The following is a 23,249-nucleotide window of genomic DNA, read 5'->3' on the forward strand; positions in this document are numbered from 1 at the left end:
CTTTTGCCCACATCCCTGCCAGCATCTACTATTATTTGTTTTCTTGATAATAGCCATTCTAACTGGGATGAGGTAGAATCTCAATGTGGTTGATTTGCATTTCTTTTATGGCCACAGATGTTGAACATTTCTTCATGTGTCTATCAGCTATTCTTATTTCCTCTCCAGAAAAGTCTCTTTTTAATTCTTTAGACCACTTATTAATGGGGTGGTTGTTTCTTTGAGGATTTGTTTTGGGGGGTTTAATTTTTTGAGTGCTAGATATATTTTTGCTATAAGGCCCTTGTCTGATGTATAGCTAATGAAGATCTTCTCCCAATCTGTGAGTTTTCTATTTATCTTGCTAGCTATGTCCTTTGCCATGAATTAGAGTGAAATTCTATGCTTCCATCAGAAAGAATAACACCACCCCCCATTTGTTAGGAAATGGAAAGACTTGGAAAAAATCATATTAAATGAAGTTACCCAGTCCCAAAGAAATGTAGGTCCCATGAGTTCCCTTATTTGTAATAATTAGTATACATATAGGATAATCTTATCAGATGAGCTTAAAAGCTCAAAAACCATGTACAAATGACGATATAAGATGATGCTAAGTGAAAGGAAGAGGTCTGTCTTTATTGTTTGAAATGTGTTATTGTTTGTTGTTGTCATATCCCCTGTCTTCACTGTACTTGATTTTGATATGCTGCATCTTGTATATACATATGTCTAATCTGGGGAGGAGAAGGGGAATAACAAAACACTGAAACAAGGACACAGAATGACCCATTGCAACTAAGATACCCACAGGACAGTATATTGGAAACAAACTTTACAACATGGGGCAGTGAGGGGGGGGTGTGGGGGAATAGGAGTGTGGGAGGTGGAGGGAAGGGATAGTGGGACAACAACAAGGAAGGGAAGGGGTAACAATGATCGACAAGTAATGTACTCATTGCCTTACTCACGTAACTGTAACCCCTCTGTACAACATCTTAACATTAAAAAATTTTAAATTGTAAAAGAAAAAACCCACCTATCTTTGATTGTGAACTTCCAAAGTCTGTGCGATTACAGGGCTCTGGGATTAGTGCTTATCTTAAAATTGTGTTCTGGTGTGGAATTGGATGTGCTTTCATTTCCAAAAAAGGAGAGATAGAGTGAAAATGTCTATCTTTGATTGTGAACCTCCAAAGTCTGTGCAACTACAAGGCTTTGGGTTGGTCATTGCTTTGTTTTTTTTGTATCCTGAAATCTGCGAAATACTGAAACCTCCATTGGTTTACAGAAATTCATTATCTTGGCATTATTCTGGTAATTTTCAATGTATTTTGGGGAACCTTTATGAACTAGCCCTGTATTTGTTGCGTAGAGAACTGTAGGCTAATGAATAGAGGCTCCTAGTTCTTATCCTCCTTGGCTGCCTCTCAGTTGTATGCTCAGCCTAGGTTGCTTTTGCTTCCTGATTCTAGTTTTCACACCTTTATGTGGGTCTCACATACTATTGTGAGTCCTTTGTACTAATAGAAGTTTTAACCACTGGAACAATAGGGGAAAATGTTTGAAAAGTATGAAATACAGTTTTTAATTTGACCTCTATAGGAAAGAAAGACAGAAGGCAGGTGAATAGTTCAGTAACCAAATAATAACCTTATTCTACAGATGGTTACCCAAATGATATTTTAAATTTCCTTTCTTTAAGTATATTATACCTAGTGTGCTTTACATATTTTTAATGTCAGAATTAAAATCTAATTATATATGGAGATATATACATTGATATAATATATATTCATATACACAACTATAAAGGGCTTGACATACAAACTGCAATTTTTACTGAAATGTCTTTTTACTAGGATCAATTTGTTTTACTGAATGTAATTTTTACCTTCTAAAACTAAAAATACATTACTTTAGTGATTGTATCAAACTATGAACCATGCCTAAGATTTTCTTACAATTGAGTGGTTTTATGGTTAAATAATAATTGTCTCTTACAGGAACAGCTGAAATATAAAAGTAAATTCAATTTTGTGACATTTGATGCTCAGGCAGTTGCTTGGCGGGAAAAACTTGCTGAAATCAATGAAAGTAATTTGGAAAAGGCTCAGTCGTGGATTAGAGGCATTCAGGTAAAATGGAAAATAAATCTTGGATAAGTGTGAATTTCTTACCTGTGTACAGGATAAAATTTCCTTTTTTTCCCCCAGAGCTAAGGACCAGACTCAGGGCTTTGCACTGGCAAGTGCAAGGATAAAAATTTTTGAGAACTATTGAGCTCCAAGGAGAGCAGTAGCTTTTCACAGACATTGATTTTGTTTATACTAACATAATCTCATTAGTCAATACCTTAAAGTTTAGATAAACCTTTGTTCACAGCACACTATCCCTAATTATCCATGGGACCACCACCTCCAGATATCGAAATCTGCAGATGCTCAAGTTTCTTATGTAAAGTGGTGTGGTATTAGCATAGCACCTGAACACAGACTCGGTATACTTCAGACCATCTCTAGATTACCTGTAATACTTAGTGCATATAAGGCTTACATGTTCAATCCTTATAGACACATTCCTCCTTCTCCTTCTTCCTTCTTTTTCTGTCTATCATTCTGTCTCTGTGTCCATCTCTCTCTGTTTCTTTGTCCACCTGTCTGTCTGTCTCTCTCTCTCTTTCTCTCTCTCCCTCTGTCTGTCTCTCTCTCCCCCTCCCTCCCTCCCTCTCCTCCACCATCTCCCTCTCCTCCCTCTCTCCCCCACCCTCACTCCCTCTCTACATTTGTCCTTTTGTCTTCTTTGGCAATACTGAAATCAGGGCCTTGCACTTGTTAGACAGGTTCTCTAACACTTGAGCCATGTTCCCAGTCCACTATTTAAAAAAAACAACAACTGTATTTATGTTTTTTCAGTTCCTATTGATTGAGTTTGCAGATGTAGAACCCACAGACATGGAGAGCTGACTTCATTTCCTAATCTTACCTTTGCTAAGTCTCAGACACTTAATGAAAACAAACTTTAACATGTAATATTTTTGTACCCATACATTCCTATTTGTCCTATCTGACATTTCCTTATTGTTTCAAAAGACTTATTCTTTATTTTCTCTTTGTTTTTTTTTCTTTGTGTGCCAGGACTGGGGCTTAAACTTAGGGCTTGGATGCTATCCTAAGCTTTTTTACTTGAGGCTGTTAACGCTACCATTTGAGCCACAGCTCTATTTCCAGCTTTTTGGAGGTCAATTGGAGATAAGAATCTTAAAAACATTTCTTCCTGGGCTGGCTTTGAAACCAGATCTTCAGATCTCAGCCAACTAAGTAGCTAGGATTACAGGTGTGAGCCTCTGGCACCTGGCTAAAAGATCTTTTCTTAACTATAATTTTGTTCAGAAGTACTGAGCCTATAGAGACAAACAGTACAGGCTGAAATTTAGGTCAGAAAGCAAGAAAAAAGGACAGCAGGGTATAGTTGTAGGTATTGTAGGTATAGTATAGGTATAGGTAGAATCATTTCCCAGGCTGAATTTTACTTAGAGACAATTAATGCTGCTGTTCTTTCACTCATACAGACCACTGGAAAGTATTTTCTCTTGCCTTGAACTTGTCTTAATTTTAAAACTTCTCCAGAGTCATATGGCATTCCAGATATGTGAAAGACAGTAAAATTGAAATAAAATTGGTAAAAAGCCAAATATAGATACTGAAATAGAACAGAAACATCTTTAAAATAGCTTAGTGCCCGAGTTAGAGTCCTAGATTTGACAGGAAGTCACAGATGGGCATCAGCACATCTCCCTGAATATTCACCAATGTGGAGCCTGATTTGGGCATACTTGGAATTTTTTTTTTCTAGTACTGGGGTTTGAACCAAGGACCTCTTTCTTGCTCAGCTGGTGCTCAATCACTTGAGGCATACGTCTAGGCTGGCTTTTTATTGATTGTTTTGGAAATGGATTCTCATGGACTTTTCTGCATTGGCTGTTTTTGAATTGTGATCCTCTAGACCTCAGCCATCTGAGCAGCTGGGAAAACATACCTCCTGGGTAGAATTTGATTTTTAAAATGAAAGGAGGAAGAATGTTTCATTTTTAAAAGTAATACCTGTAAGATTTCTCTTTTGGGGGGGTCGGTCGTGGGGCTTGAACTCTCGCCTTGGGCGCTGTCCCTGCACTCTTCTGCTCAAGGCAAGCTCTCTACCGCTTGAACCACAGGGCATTGTGCATGCTTTCTGAGCCTATTTATTCTGTGCTGGTATCATAAAGCAGTAGGTATAGTCATTCCTAAGCCAGGGGCAGCAGGTAGATGGAAGTAGGTGGCTGGCTAGAGGCTACTGGAAAATATATGCAAAACAGACAAGTCTTTTCCATCTTTCTCATTACCTTTTCAACATAGCCCAAGGATGGACTTTTCAACAGACTACTGGGATTGGGCTCAGAGGGAAATGTTGTTCTGTTGACAAAGGTATTATACATATATATTCTACATTAAATCTGCCAAAATATTTTGCTAAGGATTTTTTGTGTCAGTGTTAGTGAGGAATGCTGATATGTAGATTCCTTTTCTTAGAAATTGTTGTCTAGTTTTGGTGTCCGAAAATGTTGTTATCATATAGGCTAGGAAGTGTTTGCTCTTCTTTTATTCCAGAAGAGATTGTGTGAAATTGGTGGAGTTTTTTTCCTTAACTGCTAGAATTTACCAATGAAACCATGTGGACCTTGATTATTATTTGTTGGAAATTTTAAAATTATGAATTTACATTATTTAATAAATATAGGATTACTGAGGTCATCTCTTGGGGTTACTTTTGATCACTGGTGTCTTAGAAGATAGTCATCCAGTTGTTCTCAGTTGCCACATTTAAGCCCACGGAATTGTTTATTACATTCCTTCACTATTCTTTTTCACTTTGCAATATATACAGTGATGTTCTGCTATTTATTTGTGGTCTTGGTGGGTTTTTTTCTTTTTTTGGAAGAGTTTTGGGTTTTTTCTTTTAAATTCTTTCAGTTTTACTGATTTTTGCTAAAGAACTACTTTTGGTTTAATTGATTCTTTCTCTCTCTCTCTCTCTCTCACACACACACATACACACCACACACACACACACACACACACACACACACACTCCCTCTCGTCAATCATGGGGATTGAACTCAGGATGTATGGGAACTGTCCCTGAGGCTAGTGCTCTACCACTTTGAGTGGAAGGTCCACTTCCAGTTTTCTGGTGGTTCATTGGAGATAAGAATCTCATAGACTTTCCTGCCCAGGCTGGCTTTGAACTGTGATCCTCAGATCTCAGTCTTTTTTTTGTTGTTGTTGGTCGTGGGGCTTGAACTCTGGGCCTGAACGCTGTCTCTCAGCTCTTCAGCTCAAGGCTAGCACTCTACCACTTGAGCTACAGTGCCACTTCCTCTCATTCTTAAAAGTAGCTAGGATTACAGGCATGAGCCACCAATGCTCTGCTTTTGTTTTGGTTCAGTTGCGGGCCTGAACTTGGCCTGGGTGCTGTCCTTCAGCTCTCCAGCTCAAGGCTAGCCCTCTACCACTTGAGCCACAGTGCCACTTCTGGTTTTCTGTTGGTTAATTGGAGATAAGAGTTTCATGGACTTTCTTTTTTTTTTTTCTTTCTTAATATATATTTTTTATTGTAAAGATACTGACAGAGGGGTTATAGTTACATAAGCAAGGTAATGAGTCCATTTCCTATCGAGCATTGTTACACCCTACTTTATTTTTCCCCTACCATCCCTTTCCTCCCTATCTCCCTAACTCCTCTCTTCCCCTTCAACCCCCCTTCCCCACAAAGTTGTTTGTTTTCAACATACTGTCTTGTACATCTCATTGTTACAATGGGTCATCCTGTGTCCTTATTTCAGCATTTTGCCACAGACTTTCTTGCCCAGGCTGGGTTTAAACTACAATTCTCAGATCTCAGCCTCCTGACTAGCTAGAATTATAGGGGTGAGCCACTGGCACCTAGCTTCTTCTTCTTTTTTTTTTTTTAAGTCTTCCAATTCACTGATTTCTGTTTTATCTGCTCTATCTTCATTATTTCCTTCTCCTATGTATTTTGTTTAGAAAACTAGATTCTTTCCCTTTTATGACTTAAGAATTTAATGCTAGGGCTAGATATAGCTCAGTGAAGAACCTACCTAATCATGCCAAAAGCTCTTTATTCAATCACAGGCTTGTGTGCATGTGCACACACACACACACACACACACACACACACACACACACACACACTCATATCCACTGTTCTAGCTTCATCCTGTAAATTTTGATCTATTTTATTATTTTAATTCAGATCAAGATGTCAAGTCTAAGGACTCTGCCTAATCCTTGATCCTAAAGAATTTTTCTCTGTGATTTTTCTTCCTAGAAATTTGTGTTTCACCTGCAAGTCTATGACCTGTTTAGAATTAACATTTGATTAAGGGATGAAATTTAGATTGTAGCTTATTATTGTGGCCCAAAGATGTACAAATGCTCCAATATCATTCATCATAACATACTCAGAAAGTCAGATATATATGCGGGTCTCTGTCTGAATTATCTATTCTGTTATGTTTTATATGTTTACATTTATATTAGAATCTTTCCCTCCCTTCCTTCCTTCCTTCCTTCCTTCCTTCCTTCTTACCTTCCTTCCCTCCTTGCTTCCTTCTTCCCTTTCTTTCCCTTCTCTTTCTCTTTCTCTTCTTCCTTATTTCCTTCCTTCCTTTCCTCCCTCCCTCCTTCATTCCTTGCTTCCTGTCTTTCTTTCTCATTCCTTCTTTCTCTCTCTCTTCCCTCCCTCCCACCTTCCTTCCTTCCCTTCCTTCCTTCCTTCCTTCCTTCCTTCCTTCCGTCCTTCCTTCCTTCCTTCCTTTCCTTCCTTCCTTCCTTCCTTTCCTTCCTTCTTCCCTCCCTTTCTCCCTCCCCTCCCTCCCTCTTTCTCTCCTGGTGCTAAGATTTGAACTTAAGGCCTCAAACTTGCTTGGCTTGCTTGCTTAACTGTCACTCTATTATTAAGCTATGCCTGTAGCCTAACTTTTTGTTCAAATACTATTACAGGAATAGTGATCTCATAAAAATGGCTTGGGAAGTACTATCTTGTATTTTCTAGAGTAGATTGTGTTAATTGTAGTGGTTTATAACAAAAGTTTTGCTAATTTTCTTTTACTGATAGGTCTCTAGTAAAATCATGTGGGCTTGGAGATTTCTTTGGAGGGAATTCTTAAATTACAAATTCAATTTTTGGTAGTATAGAAATGTTCTAGTTATCTTTTTTGTCTCAGTATGGTTTTATTTGTAGTTTTTAGATTTTGAGAAATTCCATTTCTTCTAACATGTTGAATTTATGAGTGCTATAGTTTGGCTCTAGAGTGTTCCTCAAAGTCCCACGCGCTAAAGGATTGTTCACTTGATTAGGGGCTATTGAGAGATGACTGGGGGTAGGGGTGAATTTGATCACAGTATATTGTATATGGAAATATAGTGAAATGAATGGGATTCCTTTGTACAATTAATAGATGCTAATAAAAATCTTTAAAAGTGTACAGTATGTACTGTTGACAGTTACTCTTGCTTTCTAAAAATAAATGTTCATATCATCTTTATAATAACAATAAAAATAAATGTTCATGAATTAGCTATTTTATTACGCAGTGTTGAAGTGAGCTTCTTGTTAACAGTGCAGAGTTGGGCAATGTTTTTGTTTACTCTTCAACCTCTGTTGTGTAATTAGTATATTCAGAAAATTTACATGTAACTAGTGGTGTTTAAGGTTATCTCTCATTTGTTTTTCTTTTCTCTGTTTTTCATTTCTTTCTAATTTCTTACCTGTCTGTGGGTTATTTGAGTATTTTTAGTGTTCCATTTAAACTTACTTATATTATTTTTTTAGTGTATTGATTTGTAATGTTTTTGTAATGGTTGTTTCAAAAATTTCCTTATACACAGATAGAACTGTGTATACTGAACTAGAGTTTTACTGCTTCAAGTATACAAATCCTCCTTCTATTTAGGTCCTTTTACAATCACTATTTTGTACTTGAAGTATATTTTTCTATATACATTATATACCTGTTAGATGGTGTTAAACATGATTTTAGAAACTTGCAGAGTTAAGACTAGTTTTTATGCTTCCCTTCATGTTTGCTCATTCCATTGCTCTTTCTTTTCTGAAAGCCCAGTGTTTATCCCATTATTGTTTTCTTTTTATTTACACAATTTCGGTTAGCTGTTATTTAAGGATGTCACCCAAATATAGATTCTCTCAGTTCTTCAGCAGCCCTGGAAGATATTTTCACCAGACACATGATTCTTGGCTAACAGTTCATTTGTTTCAGCACTTGAAACATGCTGTGCCTGTTTCTTTTGATGTTTGTGGCTTAAGATGAGATTGTCTTTTGAATTACTGTTATTTTATAGATATTATCATGTGTTTTTTCTCTTTGGCTGTTCTTAGAAATTTTGTCCTGGGGTAGAAGAGGCTCTTACCTACTGCTGGTTCATCTCATGTCTGCTGCTCTCAGGGTTGGTGGCCTCAGTTTTCAGAAATTTAAATACAGTGTGTTTGGCCATAAATTTCTTGAATTTTCTGTTATTTTGGATTTTTCTCAGCTTCTTAAATTGTGGTTTTTGTATCTATCACCAAATTTGGAACTTTTTAAGACATTATTTTGAATATTTTAGAAATTCTTCAATCTTTCTCCTTTCTTTTCTGAAATTCTCATGGTATTCAGTTTTCTTCATTGTCCCAAATAGTTATGAAGCTCTGCTGGTATTGGAATCAGTTGATTGATTTTTTAGTTAAAAGTGACATTTCTAGTTTTTGTTATGAGTGATTTTTGCATTGCATCCTAGATAATTTGAGTATTTATTAGGAGACTCTAACTCCATTTAAATCTTCTCATTTAGCAGACAGTCTCTGTTTAGGTTTATCATGTTCATTCTGGTTTACATTTGTAGGAGTTTGTTCTGAGTGTTTAGTGTTTTGAGCCAACTCATGCTATATAGGCACACACTCAGTCCCTGCTTTGTGCTGTGAAAGGGCAAAGGAATATCCCTGAGCCACCTATTTTTTTCTGGGTAACCTTGGGGGACTGGGCAGAGGTTTCTGAAGTTATAAGTGTTAATATTTCACAGAGTGAAAATGCAGGAAAAGTAAATACTGAACCTAGTATATGCTCCATAGATGATGTTTTTATGATTATCATTGTCATTGATACTTTTCCAGCCTCTCTTATCAAATGGGCTTTCAAGTATAGAATTACTTATCCATCCTGAGAAAAATAGGAGTCAGGAGCACACATTATGTTTTCTATGTTTGCCTCCTCACTCTCCTACTTGTCCTTCAGTTGTCTTCCCTGCCATCTCTACCATGAACTGTCTTCAGTTACTCACTTAGCAAGATATGTCCTATGCTAGACATAGTCTGTGGAAGCTTTAACATGGTATTTTTAGGCCTGTGAATCCCCCTTAAGTCACAGAGTTGGGCTGGGTTTGTAAGCTGTGTTCTAGATGTTGAAAAATGTCTTGTCACATGGAATTTTTTTACTTAAGAATATTCACTGGAATGAAAAGGAGTAAACCCAAATGATGGAGGCTGGGGTAAGAGCAATTGGATTAGTTAGGGATTTCCCACTTGTGACAAAGTCTGAGAAACTCAAATGGAGAAGGCATCTCTGGCTTATGGTATGGCCTAAGAGACATCTTAGGTAGGGATTTGGATATGTGCAGGAGATTTATCATTCCAGGCCATAAATCTCTACTCTATTCTTATGCAGATTCATGGTAGAGGAGACCAAGGCTGTTCACCTTCAGCTTCAATAGGAAGCTGAAAGTTCTCACCTAAGGTGTGAGTAATGTGAACCAGGCACCACCACCAGCCTTGAACTGAGAGATGAGAATTCCAGATGGTCTGCCTAGCAGGGAGAGGAGGGCAGTGATGACTGATGTAGCTCCAGGGGTGGCAGAGGGACGGGCTGCTGGTCCATCTCATGTCTGACACTTCCAGGACCGGTGAGGCAAGACACAGCATCTGGTGTTTGATTGTAGTAGGGATCCCACCAGGCAACACTACAGCAGAATTGGATCCTTGTTCTTGGTGTGAGGTCCCAGGCTTAGTTCTCCTGCCAGCTTGTTAATACTGTCAGCCATCCCAAAGTCTTTTTCATAAATTCCTTTTAGCTTAAATCAGCCATGGTTGGTTTTCTTGCTTACAACTGAAGTAGAACTAATAATAGAGTCTCGATGAGGGGGAAGACTGCAATAAATTTTTATAAATTTCAAAGTCCAGACAGAGGTAATTGGAGATGTCAAATGATATTAACAATAGCTGTCTAATGATATTTAATGGAAAGAATTGTTTTTTTCATATTAAGGAAAGCACATTCCAGTGAATTTGCATTTCTCTGAAAATTCATTCCTTTTTATAATGATGAAGCATTAAAGAACTTTTCTCATTTATAATTGTTTAACATGATTGGAGAAGTTTCTAAAAACATGCCATTAATTTCTTTTGACAAATTATATATGTATAAATATATATACACATATATCTATATGTTTCTTCTTTTTTCCATGAAAAACTATAGATAGTATTGTGATAGATGTTATATATAAGAGAGAGAATGAGCTCTAACTTGTCTCCTGCGATCAGTTTTGATTTTGATGAGTATAGTTTTCCCTCAGGAATGAGTATAGTTTTCCCTGAGGAATTGTTTCCAGGACCTCACACACATACCCCATGGATCCCAGAATCTGCAGATGTTCAAGTCTCTTCTGTGTAAAATGGGTCAGTGCTTGCATAGAGCCCATGTGTATCCTTTTGTAAGCTGTATATCATCCTTAGATGACATCCCACTAAATATAATGTAAATGCTATGTGAAGAATTACTGTATTGTATTGATTGGGAAATAATGGTATGAAAAAGTTCTATATATATTCAGTATAGTTTGATTTTTTTCCAAAATTTTTTATCCTGTTTAGTTCAATTGTGGATATAGAAACCTTGGATACAGAGTGCCTGTTGTATTTGTTTATTTATTTACATACGTAAAGGAGAACACTTACAGTTCCTCACTTAAGACCATGCATTCACATAAGACCTTGCAGTGTGTCCAGATACTTGGAGGTACATGTTTCACCACAACCAGGAAAGATTCATGTTTTGTTAGATATATTCATGTGTGCATTATTAGGTTGTTAATGGTACCACACACTTAAATATTGGGTGTCATGAATAAATCAGGTTTGAAATAAATATGATCCCACCAGGGTATATTCAAGCTGCATGTTTAAGCTGTGTTGACAGCTGGTGAGCTGTAACTGAGTTAACAACTCACATAGAAACATATAAATATAAAATTGCATTCAGATCTCTGTCAAGACAGGAAATCTATAGTCTCTTGTGGTCCTTGGATTGCCTGGGTAGAGACTTTAGTACACCAGGTCTAGTTTCTTAGAATCTCTGAATTTAAATTATTTTCTCATTATGATTTTAATTTACCCTTTATTTCATAAGCCCCTTTCCTAAGCAGAAACTAAATTTTACTTGTTTGTGGATCTTTTTTTTAGTATTTCTCTATTTTTTTTCCTCTTGTAAGGTTGGAAGCTCCACAAATACTCTTAATGCCTTGAAAATTGCTTTTGCTGACAAAGAAACACAAGTAATTTACCTTTTGACAGACGGGAGACCTGATCAGGTACTTATCAAAGCTGGGAACAAAGAGAGTCTCTTCAATACTCTGAAAATGACTGCTGAGAATGGGTTTGGGGACCTTTACAATTATCCTCAAAAAGCTGCTGAGATACTTTGGCTTAGGGACCCAGATCTAAGGTGAGAAAATACACTGAGGAATTCCTTTGTCTTCCATAACAAAGATGAATGGATGTTTATGTGATGGTGAAAGTTTTCTGCTTAATGTGGTACACACCCATGGGCCTAGAGACCAATCCCAGAAAAGATGTTTGCCTTCCAATGAGCACTAGTTTATATTACTACAAACCTAAAAGCAAGGAGATTGTCTTTCCTCTGAGAATTCAATCTAAACATGTCACTGTGCAATGTCCTTGCTTCTACCCCTGATTTTAGCTTAGTCCTCATTTAAACAAAAACAAGCCTTTCTGGTGAAATGTTCTTTGTTCACTTAGCCTGACTGAAAGTATTTGAAAAGTTTTAGAGGAGTCTGTTCAGCTTCTTTTTTGATTTCTGAATGAAAGACTAGTGCTCTAGGCATTATATAAATACAAGGATTTTCCAGGCCAACACAATGTAAATCAACTGCTAAAGTGAATTAGTATCAATTTGTATCCTCCCTTGTAAGATGTTTATATATGCAGACTGCCAGGCAAATATTCTAAAATATCTTGTGTCAGTTCAGGGATTATATAGTGGAGCAACTGGATTTTACCACAGGCTTAGATTTATAGCTGAGAGGTAATGTATAAAGTGAAATTTTATGTTGAACGATATCCTATCAACTTCACTATATTTTCTCTTTGAAAGGAGTTTATTGTATCTTTCTTACATTTCTTGTGTGATGCCATGATTTAAGATTACAAAGATGAGTCATATCTCACCCTGCTTCAGGGAAGTTTATGTATTAGGGGGGAATGTGCTAGATATTTGCTGTTAGAGGATGCAATGCAAGGATCAGAGTTGCCTGTGCTATGACTGGAAGTAGAGAGATGGATTGTGATAAAAGGAGATGGAGAGGGAAGGTTTTACCTAAGAAGGGAAATTTGAGCTGTATCTAGAAAGGGGAGAAGCAGTTTTGTGAGGAGAGGAGAGGAGATGAATGATACCGTGGGTACACAGGAGTAGAAACAGAGGAGTATCCATGCTGAGGTGAGAAAGGTAGATTGGAGGAGGTTGTGAAAGTCCTTGAATGTAGACGTCACTACCATGAGAACTCTCAGAAGTGTGGTATGTCCTACTTATCATATTTTGGAAACATGTCTCAGCAGTGGCTGGTACAGGCTAACTGCCAGCGCTGCTTGCTGCTGAATTTGACAAGGGCTAATAAGGCCTCCCCCCCAGCCTTTGGTAGGAGAAGAGGGAATGGGGAGGAGAGGACTGTCTCTAGAGATGAGATTACAACAGCACTTGGTGACCAGTTTGGAAGCAGAGGATGGGAAAAGGAAAGGTGGAAACAAGGCAGAAAAGAATCTGATCACTCCTTTCTGGTTTATCATAATTATGTATAGATCAAAATTTAAATCTCAAGGAGCAAGCAGGCTTTGGAGTTCTGCTGTTTGTACACCTGTGGGTGCTGAGATGTCATGGAGTTCTAAGAAACACGAGGGCAGATCCAAGTTGGGAAAGATAAGCGTTACAATTTCAGAGTGGTCTGAGCAAGGTCTTTTCTTTCTTAGAAATCTGTGTATGTCTGTGTGTTTAATTTTTAAGGAGTTGTACAAAGGAATTGCCATTCAACAATGCAAACAAAGCAATTTATGAATATTATGAGCCTTGGTCAATGTCACCCCTTTGAACATTCTCACCCCTCCTCAACTTTTCCCCCACTTTTCTTAATTTTTTTAGGATATTCATTTAACTTTTTACTCTTTTTTCCCTTTCTTCTCTTCTTTGTCTATCCCTTCCCCTTGACTCTGCCCTACCCTTTTTAAGTACCCATTTCCTTATGTTTATTTTGTTGACCTCTGATTTAGCCTTTTAAAGGAATTATGCTGTTTGGCTTCTCCCCCTTAATCTACTGCATTTCAATTAATACATTTGTATATACTTGCATACCTCCCAAAGTACTTACTACATATTTATGAACTAATTCTAGCTTCCATGTATAAGAGAGAGTGTGTAACCTTTGTCTCTTTAGGTCTGATTCACATATTAAAAAATGTTGTTTAGACTATGGGCAATGCTTTAAAAAGCACTACAAAAGAAAAAAATGTAAACCACTCATAATTCAACTTGATAGTCTGCTTTTTTTTAAAATCTAATATGCAACATACATTTTTTTCCCCAATAATGATGAATTCATCAGAGGTGTTTGTTAGGAAAAATGGAGAAAGAAAAAGGCCAGATTCAGTCTATACAGGCTAAGACTGTGCTTATTGAGGTATAGTAGCAAGGCAAAGTAACTTTCCTGTGGGAATGGAGATTGTCTGAATGGGGTGGATTTGGGATTGGGCTTATATGTGTCTTAACAAGGAAGTAAAAAAAATAGGCTGATCTCTTGGGAGCCACGGTTGGGTGCTAGGGTATGATCTCTTGGGGGCCAAGGGCACCTCAGACCCAGAATGGATGCTCTGCCTGGGATGAGGGAACTTTCAGCTAAACCAAGATCAGAATGACCTGCTTTTGGTTGAGTACTTGAGCACTTGGTATTTTGCTTGACCTGGGGGAATAAAGCAGGAGTCAACCCTTCATATTCCATCTTTAGATACACAGAAAGATTAGGCCCAAAGGGGAGAGGTAAGTCCTTCATTGTTCTTCATTTCATGGATTTAGTAAAGCTTTACTTTCAAATTATTTTTTGCTAAATTATTTATTTATTTATTTATTGTTGGTCGGTTGTGAGGCCTGAACTCTGGTCTGGGTGCTGTCCATCAGCTCTTCAGCTCAAGGCTAGCGCTCTACCACTTGAGCCACAGTGCCACTTCCAGCTTTTTCTGCTTGTGTGGTACTGAGGAATTGAACCCAGGACCTCATTCATGCAAGGCAAGCGCTCTACCACTGAGCTACCTTCCCAGCCCCTTGCTAAATTTTTAAATGATAATCCATTCACAGAATTATTTATTACAAGATTAAGAAAAATTCTTCCTCTCATTCCAGTTCACCAAGTAGAAGTTCACCAACTAACATTACCAGTATCTTTTTCTTTCTTCCTTTTAGTGAGGAATGAACTTGATAGGCATTTTAACACTTGAGCTGCCCTGATTGTTGGGTGAGATGTGGTCTCATAACTACCCAGGGCTGGCCTTGAACTATAATCCTCCCAAAGAAATCAAATTCATATTAGACAGATATCCTTTGGCGAGCATGGACATAGGATAGAATCTACTTGGAGAAGCCCAGGCCAGTTTTGGCTGTGATTATTTCGGAACTACTTTGATACCATGGACTTGCCCTAGTAGGAGTCAAGAAAATGGGAGAATGCCCAGGACCATCAACCTGCATAGAACTTCTTCAGTGAAGATGAGCTGTTTTCTGCCACTCCAGGTTGATGCCTTTGGAAGGGATTCTGGCTGTATATCTGTGGTACTTGGCCTCATCTGAGGATTGAAGAGAACTGGCAGCCTCTGTGAAAAGTGTCTGAGGAAGTTCAGGGCTGAGGAAGGTTTCTTCACAGCTTCATAAGGGCTAGACCCACAGACCTGGGAGCTTCTAGCTGGAAAGAGTCAGAGTGAACCAAGCTGTAGTTGTGAAAAGTTTTTGACAACCTGCTGAGTCTATTTAGTACTCTGGGGTTGTAAATCAGCTATAGGAATTCTCAGGGGCAGAAGGATTGTGGCTCCTTCCACTGCAGGGATGGAGCTTGCTCCATCCTAACAGACACCCCTGCTCTCCTTCCCAGCTTTCTAACACTGTCAGAGGCACTGGAGTATCATAGCAGCTTAGCACAATGATGCTACCTGGGGCTAAGTGTTTGGAAGCATACTGTGATGCACTTAATGGTTTCTCATGTGCTCTTTAACTGTATGGAGTGATGGAAATTACTTAATAGACACCTGGATCAGAAGTTTATCCTTAGCACCATCCCTCTAAATGACCTTGGGCAAGTGCCCTCTAGTAAATTCTCATGTATTCTCATCTTAGAGCTAAGCCTCTCTTCTCACACACAGATGATATTCCTGTGAAGGCATTTCACAAAATTTTTAATGTATTTATTATCTTTAAGTAGTTGTACAAAAGAGTTGCCATTCAACAAACAGTTTACAAATACATCTTGATCAATGTAACCCCTTTCAACATTCTCACCCACCCCTCCCAACCCACTCCTTCCCTCACTTTCCTTAATTTCTAGGATATGTATTGAATATTTTTTGCCATTTAACAAAGCAGTTTTTGTATATAATGAATCTTTATCTGGACATTTTACAAGTATTTATTTAATAACATGTTTAGGCTAGATACTGCTATCAGCCTGGGAATTCAGAAATGGACAAGATAGACAAGGTGCTTGTCCTCTGTGAAGCTTATATTTTAGTGGAGATGAGACAATGAGCACATACATATACGGTGCCAGGTAGCATATGAATAGGTGGAAATGCTGCCTACAGTATCTGACATCTACATGCTAGGTACTGATATCTCAGTTGTGAGCCAATATAGGAATAAGTTCATGGCAACTTTGTGTCCATCCAGTTAGTAGAATTTAGCTCTCACTCTTGTCTGGTATGTCAGTCAGAGGAGCAGAAGTTGGAAGTCCCAGGTAAGAAATGAGCCTAATAATAGAACTTATCTCCAAGGATTGTAAGAGAAGCGTCATGGAGAGAGTATAAGCATAGCTCCTAGAAAGTGCTCAGGAAGGGAAACTGAGTTGAAGGAAAATGAGTCAGCTCCATTCTTTCAGTAGACAAGAAGAATTGGACTAGCTTTCAGCTAGATTAAGGTTGGTGTTTCGTTAGGAAACCAGTGATGACCCTGTTCAAAAAGAAATATACTCATTACCTGGCCTGTAACCCCTCTGTACTTCACTTTTACAATAAAAATTTTTAAAAAAGAAACCAGCTAATGGTCACAAGAGAGGAACTTATGTTTAAGCACGGGCTTGAGGCTGGAAAGATTGGATTCAGAGACTGAAGCTGTGTATAAGTGATGGCTTGTACAAAACTAGGACTTGTGTAATCCAGCTTCTTCCCTGGGCAGAGTGTGAGATGCTCAAGGCTAGCAGTGGTGAGTCCAGAGTCCCTTCTCATCCATCACTCTGTCTTCCCAGGGCTCCATCGAAAACTATTTGAGGAAAAGTTAAAGATCAAAAGGTAGCAACTACAGGTAGAGGATAGGAACTGGTTGAAAGAGCCAACAAGTTAGGTCATCAAAGAGGGACTGCTGGCACTCTGACACCCAGAGGAAGGAAGCCAGAACAATTGGAGGTCATTTCTAAAGCTTCTCAGCTGGTCTGTAGTGATAAAGAGGAAGTTGTTAGGGGAAATCTCCTTTTCTGGGTGTTGAGTTTTGTTTACTGAGAGTTGATCCTCCTGGAGAGACTATCTTTATTGCACACCAGAATAACAAATTGTGGATATAATCTAGTTCCAAAATTTGGTAGTCTAGTCTTATCACTTAAGAGCTTAGTAACAGTAGAAAAGTTAATCTCGCTGAGTCTCAGTTTCTCTATTTTTATATGTAGCCTATACATCTAGTTGTCCATTACTGGTGCACATTAATCGAGCAAAGACAAAGTATCAGACAAATGATGAATGAGACAACTTGAGAAGGTCAATGTATCCATGGGTAAGAAGTAGTGTCAGGTAGTACAGGTAGTATAGCTATCAAGGATGTCTCCTAGAAAGGAGGCTTCCTTTTATCCCTGTGTTCTACCATCTTTGTTTATGATTTCCATCCCCATGGTCACAACCTAACTATTTCTCATCCAGAAGAGAGACCATTTACCAGGCAGGAAGAAGGGGAAGGACATTAGTCTCTTTTTATTATTTATTTATCTATCTATCTATCTATTATTTCTTAAATATTTTCTTATCTTTTAATTGGACAAAGGGAATTCCCTGGGGACTTCACCCTATATCTCATTGGCCTGAAGTAGGTAGCATGACATACTGCTGCATAATTATCTAGAAAAGTGAAGTGTGTGTGTGTTATTGTTGTCTGTTTGTATTTTCATTTTTTTAAACAGCATATTATTGCTATAAAAAGAAAAACAAGGCTGTAATAGTTTAAAAGAGAAAGAAAGTGAGCAACCAAGTGAGGAGCCATCAAGAGAGACAGAGGGAGAAGAAGATGGAGAGGAGGAGAAAGAACAAATATGAATGGATATAGTAGTTGGGCAACTAATCATTATTTTAATAACCACCTCATAAGATAACAGCACTTAATTATGAATTCCTAGCACATGGAGGAACCTTTAAATATATGTCTCAACTCTCATCTTCTGTGAGAGGCAAAAATGCCATGGCATATCAGAAGCCGAAAGTTTCTTTTTTGGTGGAGATATTTTGGAAGCCATGTTGAGAATTCGGGGTCCCATTCTGTGTACCACCAATGGACCAGGATGCTCTATCCATGGGCTTTGACCCCAGTACTTTCAGTGGTCTAAAGCATAGCCCAACACCTTAACAGCAGGCATCAGGTTTACATGTACCTAAAGTTGGTGAATTCCTTTGACAACTCTCCTAACTTTTTTCTGTAGGAGTGTGACACCTCAGAGATCAAGGACCAGGGCCTATTGCTGTCCGGCAATATTTGTTTGCCAAATTGAATTGACATGTTGACAAAAGGCCACCACAATTGTACAAGGATTTACCAGTTCTAAATTTCATCACATGGCAAATACTAAGGATTTTCCCATCATACTTTTTTCTTTCTTATTCTTTTAGCCATCAAAAATGGTGATAGATCAAGTTAAAGTTTATCAGAAAATTCCTATTCATACCATCTCCTTCAGTTACAATGATGAGATTGCAAATGTGTTTTTGAAAGAGCTTGCTTCTTTGACTGGAGGAGAATTCCATTCTTACAATTTTGGCTGCAAGGATCCGACACCACAGGAGGTGGTTCAGGTAAGGCTTTGCTGATCGGAGCAAGCAATGTTTATCATCTTAGCTGAGAAAACCTCAACCACAAAGGAAACTAAGTCAAGCAAATGAATTGGTTGACAATGAATATACTAGTGTTTCTCAAAATGTAGTCCAAGGATTGCCTGAGCTAGGGAACTTGTGAAAATGTGGGATCCAAGCTCCTTATTTGTAGCAATAAGTCAGAGTATAAATATAGAGAGGCCTAGACATCTTCGTTTATTTTTCTTATTTTTTGTTTGTTTTTTTTTGTTATTATGGAAACTTTCAAACATATACAGAAGTATATGGACCCCAATGTAAACATCACTGATATTCAACAATTATCAATATTTTCTCAAATGTTAGCTCCTGGAGAGGCTGGGAATGTGGCTTAGTGGAAGAGTACTTGCCTAGCATGAATGAAGCCCTGGATTCAATTCCTCAGTACCACATACACAGAAAAAGCCAGAAGTGGTGCTATGGCTCAAGTGGCAGAGTGTTAGCCTTGAGCAAAAGTGTCCAAGCAAAAAAGAAGGTTTTTTTTTTGTTTTATTTCCTCAAATTATAATTCTTTTTTTTCAAAGTGGTGTACAGAGGGGTTACAGTTATATAAGTAAGGTAATAAGTACATTTCTTGTCAAACTTGTTACCCCTTCCCTCATTTTTCTCCTACTTTCCCTCCCCCACACCCTCCCTAGCCCCAAGTTGTATATGTCACTTCCAACATTGTCTTGTTGCATTGGTTCTTTGTCTTACCATTCTGTTGTTCCCCTTCCTTTCCCTAATTCAAATAAACAAATATTCAATACCAGGATACCAAAATCAAATACAGTGACAAGAGGGGATATACCATAGAGGGGAAAACATACAAAAGAAACAAAAATCACATTAAAAACATTAAACAACAACAAAGAAAAACCTCTTGTGTCCATGTCTTAGAGTTAACTTCACTTAGCATAATCTTATATGGTCATATGTACATAGCTATTGAGCTATTCTGCTCATCTGCTAAGATTATCCTAGATGTATACTAATTATTGCAAGAAAGGGAAACCATGGGACCTATGTTTCTTTGGGTCTGGATTACTTTACTTAAGAAAGTTCTTTAAAAGGATACTGGAGTCCTTATGTGAAGGATTTGTGTGTGTGCATGCAAGTTCTAGGGCTTGACCTCAGGACCTGGGCTCTGTCCCTGAGCTTTTGTGCTCAAGACTGGTACTCTACCACTTGAGCCACAACTCCACTTCTGGTTTGGGGGTGGTTAATTAGAAGAGTCTCATAGGCTTTCCTGCCTGAGCTGGCTTTGAACCTCAGTCTTCAAATCTCAGCCTTCTGAGTAGCTAGGATTACAGATGTGAGCCACCAGTGCCCAGAAAGGATTTTTCTTAAATTTTGTTTTTGATGCCAGTACTGGGGCTTGAACTCAGGGTCTTGATGCTGTCCCTAAGCTTTTTTATTCAAAGTTAGTGCTCTACCACTTGAACTTAGCTTGCTAGTAGCTAGGATTATAGGCATGAGCCACTGGCACCTGGCCCATATATAAAGTTTTTGGTTTTGATTTTGTTTTTTTGTGGGGGGGGAAGGGGTCCAGTTGTGGGGCCTGAACTCTGGGCCTGGGCGCTGTCCCTCAGCTCTTCAGCTCAAGGCTAGCACTCTACCACTTGAGCCACAGCGCCACTTCCGGCTTTTTTCTTTTTGCTTATGTGGTGCTGAGGAATCGAACCCAGGGCCTCAGGCATGCAAAGCAAGTGCTTTACCACTGAGCCAGCCCACCATATATAAAGTTTTTAACCATTGTTATACGCAGGAAACTCAAAATTTTCAGATGTTAAGTGGATGTCTTCTAATTTCCCAGACTATATAACCATGTGGCCATCTGACAAAGCAATTTATTCTGATAAGCTAATAGGAAAAAATAAATAAAACTTTCTTCTCCAACTCTCTAATCCTGGCCTAAAGATAATATATTTTAAAGTTCCTCTTCCAGAAAGGACTATGGGTTTTTTTCATTGTTTGCCCTGAGGAATGACATTAAATGCAAATCATTCTCACAGCATAAGCCAAAGCACCAATCAGTGTTGCTTGAGGAAACTATCTGAGACTTGGAAAATAATCGTCCAAGGTCAGAGAGCACAGTGCTCTGAGATCACCCAAAACTAGGAATAATAATTGCTTCATCAGCTAGATGAGAAAACCTCCCAGTCTTTTCAGAGTTAGGCAGAATATACAGAAGGGTCTTATCTCAGTAATAGAAAATAAACACAGTCCTGAATGAACAAACCATTTTTAAGTAATTTAATTGCATCCTATTTTTAAATGTTTTTAGTGTAAAAATACTGTACATAGGGGTTACAGTTACATGAGCAAGGTAATGAGTACATTTCCTATCAAGCTGCATCCTAGAACAAACCTCAAAAATTATTATGGCAAAACAAAAATACCCACCATTCATCAAAGTAAAATTGGCAATATCTGGTATCTTCAAATATTACAAGATGGGTTGCAGGATAATAGAATGAGGGGGGAAAAGCACTGATACAGTGTATTATGTATCTACATTAATTAAGACAATATGGCAAATTGAACATTCATAACAATATACTCTTAACTTGCCCAGTTGATTTTTTACAAAAGCACACAAGCAATCAGTGGAGGAAAGATAGCCTTTCAACTGGAACAAGTGGACATCCATATGCAAAATAATGAAACTCAACCTAAACTTTAGGCCTCATGCAAATATTAATGTAAAATGGGTCATAGACTTAAAAGTAAAACTATAAAATTTCTAGAAAGAAATATGAGAAAAATTGTGAGATCCTTTTGCAAGGTATAGAATTATTAGTCTAGACACCTAAAGCATAAAATGAAAGATTAATAAAGTAGACTTTATCCAAATGAACTGAGTCTGTTAAAAGAATGTAAAGATATTACTAACTTGTAGAAAGTACATACAAACCAATATAGAATATATAAAGAACTCTTGAAGCTCAACAGTTAAAAATAAACTGTCCAGTGAAAAAAGAGGTAGAACATATAAGGCCATTTCATCTAAGAAATTCAGCATCTTTAGCCATAGAGGAAAGCAACTGAATCACCGTGATATAATTGTTACACATCTGTCACAATGACCAAATGTAAAAACCATGACAAAACTGAATGCTGGAAAGAATAAAGAGAAACCAGACCACAGTGTTGTAAGGAATGTAAAGTGGCAGGTACTATGAAAAACAGTCTGACAATTTCCCTGCAAACCAGACATTTAATTATTAGATGACCTGATACCTGATCCTTTGGACATTTGTCTCAGAGAGTGAAAACTTAAATTCACAAAAAATGAAAGTCACCATACATTTATCAAAGAAATGAATTTTGTAGTTAATGTCTTTTCCACAGAGGAGATTCCAGTCCCAGATGACTTCACTGCTGACTTGAAACAAACATTTAAAAAGAACATATAAATTCCAGGGTTGCAAGTATAGCTCAGTGATAAAGTGATTGTGTAGCATGTGCTAGCCCTTGGCTTTGGTTCCCAGAGCCACCTAAAATGTTGATTCCAAACAACATCTTTCAGAAACTTGAGAAGAGGGACTCTCTCTCAACTCATTCTATGAATCTAATATTACCAAGACAAAAACCTCACAAAAACATTTTTATAGACTAATATACCTCATACATAGAGATGCAAAAAAATATCTAAACAAAATATAGCAAATCATTCAGTAATATATAAAAAGTTTGATGGTGGCATACACCTATGATCCCAGCACTTGGGAGGGAGGCAGAGGTAGGTCAAAGCCAGCCTGGGCTAACTAAATAAGATCCTGTCTCAAACAAATATAAAAAAGCAAAACAACCACAATGAAAAAAACAAAGCAAAACAATGACAAAAAGGATGTATGAAAAATGAATAAGAACAGGAATGTTAACAAATTAGAGCAATGTACATCAAAAGCATGAATAGATACTGTTGTACAATATCAAAATGGCTAAATTCGAAATAACTAACTCTACCCAGTATTTGCAAGGATGTGGAGGAACTAAAGGTCTTATTACAGATGGGAATGTAAACAGTTACTACCTGTTAGAAAAGAGTTTCAATTTGCCAAATGTTTGAAATTACCAATTATTCTAATTACTCTAATTATTTCACTCCTAGTTTCCTCATAAGCAGTGGAAGCAGATGTTCATACAAAAACTTGAAAACAAATGTTCATAGCTTTATTTATAATATCCTGGAAAAAGCTCAGCTATCCCATCAATGGGCGAATGAATGAATAAATTTTTATAGGTAATAGAATACTACTCAGCAAAAAAAAAAAAATGAACTGTTGATTCACACTGCAACCTGAGAAAAATCTCAAAATTATTATGTGAGTGAAAGAAGCCACACAAGGAAAGGGTATTTGTTGTGTGGTCCCATTTATATAAAATTCTAGAAAATATCAAAAGTAATGTGTAGTGACAGAACACTGAGGAGTTCCTTGGGAACTGGGAAGAGAGGTTCCTTGGAAAGTAGGAAGGAGGGCAAGTTTACAAAAGAGAACTTTGGGGGACTGATGGATATAGTCATTATC

The 23,249-nt window shown here is 37.7% G+C and overlaps 1 protein-coding gene across 1 annotated transcript in view; it reads left to right on the plus strand.

Annotated features, from left to right (window-relative positions):
* Positions 1-23,249, plus strand: part of Vwa3b (von Willebrand factor A domain containing 3B) — a 179,543-nt gene that overhangs the window by 82,433 nt on the left and 73,861 nt on the right. Inside the window, exons 12-14 of the mRNA XM_042695361.1 lie at positions 1,986-2,117; positions 11,580-11,678; positions 18,496-18,678. Coding sequence (XP_042551295.1) covers positions 1,986-2,117; positions 11,580-11,678; positions 18,496-18,678 — 414 coding nt within the window. The remainder of the gene's footprint in view (positions 1-1,985; positions 2,118-11,579; positions 11,679-18,495; positions 18,679-23,249) is intronic.

The sequence above is a fragment of the Dipodomys spectabilis genome, unplaced genomic scaffold (genome assembly GCF_019054845.1).
Source record: "Dipodomys spectabilis isolate Male_0828 unplaced genomic scaffold, ASM1905484v1 ptg000187l, whole genome shotgun sequence".
Lineage (NCBI taxonomy): Eukaryota > Metazoa > Chordata > Mammalia > Rodentia > Heteromyidae > Dipodomys > Dipodomys spectabilis.